General features: G+C 47.5%; 1 protein-coding gene across 1 annotated transcript in view; it reads right to left on the reverse strand.

Moving 5' to 3' along the window:
- Positions 1-1,039: 1,039 nt before the first annotated feature.
- The window catches only part of ltbp4 (latent transforming growth factor beta binding protein 4), a gene marked incomplete at its 5' end in the record, with an annotated part of 15,151 nt that continues 13,140 nt past the window's right edge, over positions 1,040-3,050 (reverse strand). Inside the window, 5 exon segments of the mRNA XM_014033681.1 lie at positions 1,040-1,194; positions 1,403-1,555; positions 1,719-2,002; positions 2,078-2,246; positions 2,321-2,425. Of these exon segments, the coding sequence (XP_013889135.1) occupies positions 1,052-1,194; positions 1,403-1,555; positions 1,719-2,002; positions 2,078-2,246; positions 2,321-2,425 (854 nt within the window).

Genomic DNA, 3,050 nt, shown 5'->3' on the forward strand with positions numbered 1-3,050 from the left:
GTCAGAGGTTAGGGTTCAGGGATCAGAGGTTAGGGTTCAGGGATCAGAGGTTTAGGGTTCATGGATCAGAGGTTTAGGGTTCATGGATCAGAGGTCAGGGATCAGAGATTTAGGGTTCAGAGGTAAAGGATCAGAGGTTTGGGGTTCAGGGGTCAGGGATCAGAGGTTTAGGGTTCAGGCATCAGAGGTTTAGGGTTCAGAGGTCAAGGATCAGAGGTTTAGGGTTCAGGGGTCAGAGGTCAGGGATCAGAGGTTTAGGGTTCAGAGGTCAAGGATCAGAGGTTTAGGGTTCAGGGATCAGAGGTTTAGGGTTCAGGGATCAGAGGTCAGGGATCAGAGGTTTAGGGTTCAGGGATCAGAGGTTTAGGGTTCAGGGATCAGAGGTCAGGGATCAGAGGTTTAGGGTTCAGGGATCAGGGGTCAAGGATCAGAGGTTTAGGGTTCAGGGGTCAAGGATCAGAGGTTTAGGGTTCAGGGATCAGAGGTCAGGGATCAGAGGTTTAGGGTTCAGGGATCAGAGGTCAGGGATCAGAGGTTTAGGGTTCAGGGATCAGAGGTTTAGGGTTCAGGGATCAGAGGTCAGGGATCAGAGGTTTAGGGTTCAGGGATCAAGGATCAGAGGTTTAGGGTTCAGGGATCAGAGGTTTAGGGTTCAGGGATCAGAGGTTTAGGGTTCAGGGATCAGAGGTTTAGGGTTCAGGGGTCAAGGATCAGAGGTTCAGGGATCAGAGGTTTAGGGTTCAGGGTTCAGAGGTCAGGGATCAGAGGTTCAGGGTTCAGGGATCAGAGGTTTAGGGTTCAGGGATCAGAGGTTTAGGGATCAAGGATCAGAGGTTTAGGGTTCAGGGATCAGAGGTTTAGGGTTCAGGGATCAGAGGTTTAGGGATCAAGGATCAGAGGTTTAGGGTTCAGGGATCAAGGATCACGTGGTGTACAGGCTCATCCAGTCTCACTTAGTTTAGTGCAACCAAACCATGAAGGTGATTTGGACCAAACATGGCCCGATAATGATACTGCCAGTCAGGTCCGATCAGGTCCAGTCTGGTCCGGTCTAAGCAGCGACGCAGTGGTTGGGTCTGCGGGACATGACGTATCCTCTCCTGCAGACGCAGCGGAACGAGCCCTCGGTGTTCACACAGCGGGCATTCACACACGGGAACTGTTGTCCGGTGACGTCCTCACACTCATTCAGATCTGAAATCAGAACAGAAGTTATGTTTTAAACTCAGCAGTCGTCTCGTTTACTTCATCACTGACAGGTGACCCTCTGACCACCAGGCCACCAGGAACAGGGGATACAACCGGCAACCCTCCGGTTACAGGATGACTCCCCGAACCACTCTGCCACAGCCGCCCTAAAAGCAAACATTCAGAGAAAGTAGAGGGAGATGATCTTTGGTACCGATGCAGGTCATGGAGGTCAAATCCAGCTCGTATCCTGGGTAACAGTCACAGGTGTAACCCTCGGTGACACGGATACACCTGCCGTTCTCACAGCCGTGGAGTATCCCACAGTCCTCTGCTGCATTCAGGCCGGCGTACGTCTCGTAACGTCCTGAAAGACGAGCCGATGAAGAAAAACAGCTTCATGAGATTTAAGTGAAATATTCAGTTTTCTGCTGCAAATGAAACAAACTGCAGAGATTCTGATCTTTTTTCAGCTTCTTCATGTTTTATTAGTGAAACCAGCCGAGCTCACAGCTTCATGACAAACTCACGCTCATACACCCTCCGTGGTCCTCCTCCTCCTCGGCTCCGGTCGGTGAGGGGGGGGAACCTCGGGCCTGGCCTCCATGTCCTCTCCTCCTCCTCCTCCTCCTGGATCATATAAGGAGATCCAGGCAGCGGAGCCAGGTTCAGAGGAGGTAAGTCGGACCGGGATGGAGGAAGAGGCCGGGACCCAAACCCGATCTCAGATCGGGGGTCTGGGGGGAGGCGGAAGGATGGAGTCCTGGGAGGAGAGCTGTCAGGGGATCCATAATCTCCTTCAGAATAATAATTACTGCCGAGACAAAAAAAAAACAACCTGTTACTGTTTCAGGGCATTAAAAACCAGGTGAAGACCTTCAGGACTCACCTGAACTCAGAGCCTTCATAGGTTTCATCTGAAGGACCATAGGTTGGTGTCCTCCCCCTAATGCTGGACCTGCTGCCCCCTGCTGGGGAGTAATCATCATAATCAGGACGACTGAAGTCTCTGCTGGGAGCCAACACTGGAGGGAAGAAGTCCGGACTGTAGCGGGGTCCTGAGGAGATCGAACCTTTAATAACCGTTTAAAACAAACTGCAGTAAACAGGTTATTAATCTGTCCTGTTGTACCGGTGGGTCCTCCTCGACCTGCTGAAGATTCAGATCCACCAGACTCTGGAAAAACCTCAGAAAAGACCGGAGCAGAAAAGGAGCTGCACAGAGAGGCGTAGTCCTCTGTAAGAACAACAAATAAACCTCATTAACCTGGTAAAAACTTAACTTTAGTAACATTATTAACATTATTAACCTGGTAAAAACTTAACTTTATTAACTTGAATAACCTGGATATCCTGATGCATCTTAAAAAAATCAAAAAGAAAAAAATAGTATAGGTCCTCTGGACGGGTTCTTCTCTAATGAAACGTTTCGTCTCTCCTCCAAGAGACTTCTTCAGTCTGAGAGTTTCAGGCTAAATTCAGGCTTTTAAGTCCTGCCTCCATGTGACTGATACTCAAGTTTCATTAAAGAAGAACCCGTCCAGAGGACCTATACTATTTTTTTTCTTTTTGATTTTTTACCTGGATTACTGAGATGCATCAGGACATAATCATAATTTTGTTCAATAACTCATCTTTGTGAATTCTCTGTTTCTTAGCATTTCTTACATGTAAGTAGTTCAGTCTAAGACAAGTAAATATTTTAATTAACTTGATAATAATCAAACTAAAATATATCCTGAATCCCACTAGAAATCCTAAGTATCAACTGTGGTACTTGTAAATGGAGTGTTTGATATCTGGATGGGAATTTTAAAGGGCCAATATTATGTGTTTCTCAGACATATATTTAAATACTATAC

The sequence above is a fragment of the Austrofundulus limnaeus genome, unplaced genomic scaffold (assembly GCF_001266775.1).
Source record: "Austrofundulus limnaeus strain Quisiro unplaced genomic scaffold, Austrofundulus_limnaeus-1.0 Scaffold1806, whole genome shotgun sequence".
NCBI lineage: Eukaryota > Metazoa > Chordata > Actinopteri > Cyprinodontiformes > Rivulidae > Austrofundulus > Austrofundulus limnaeus.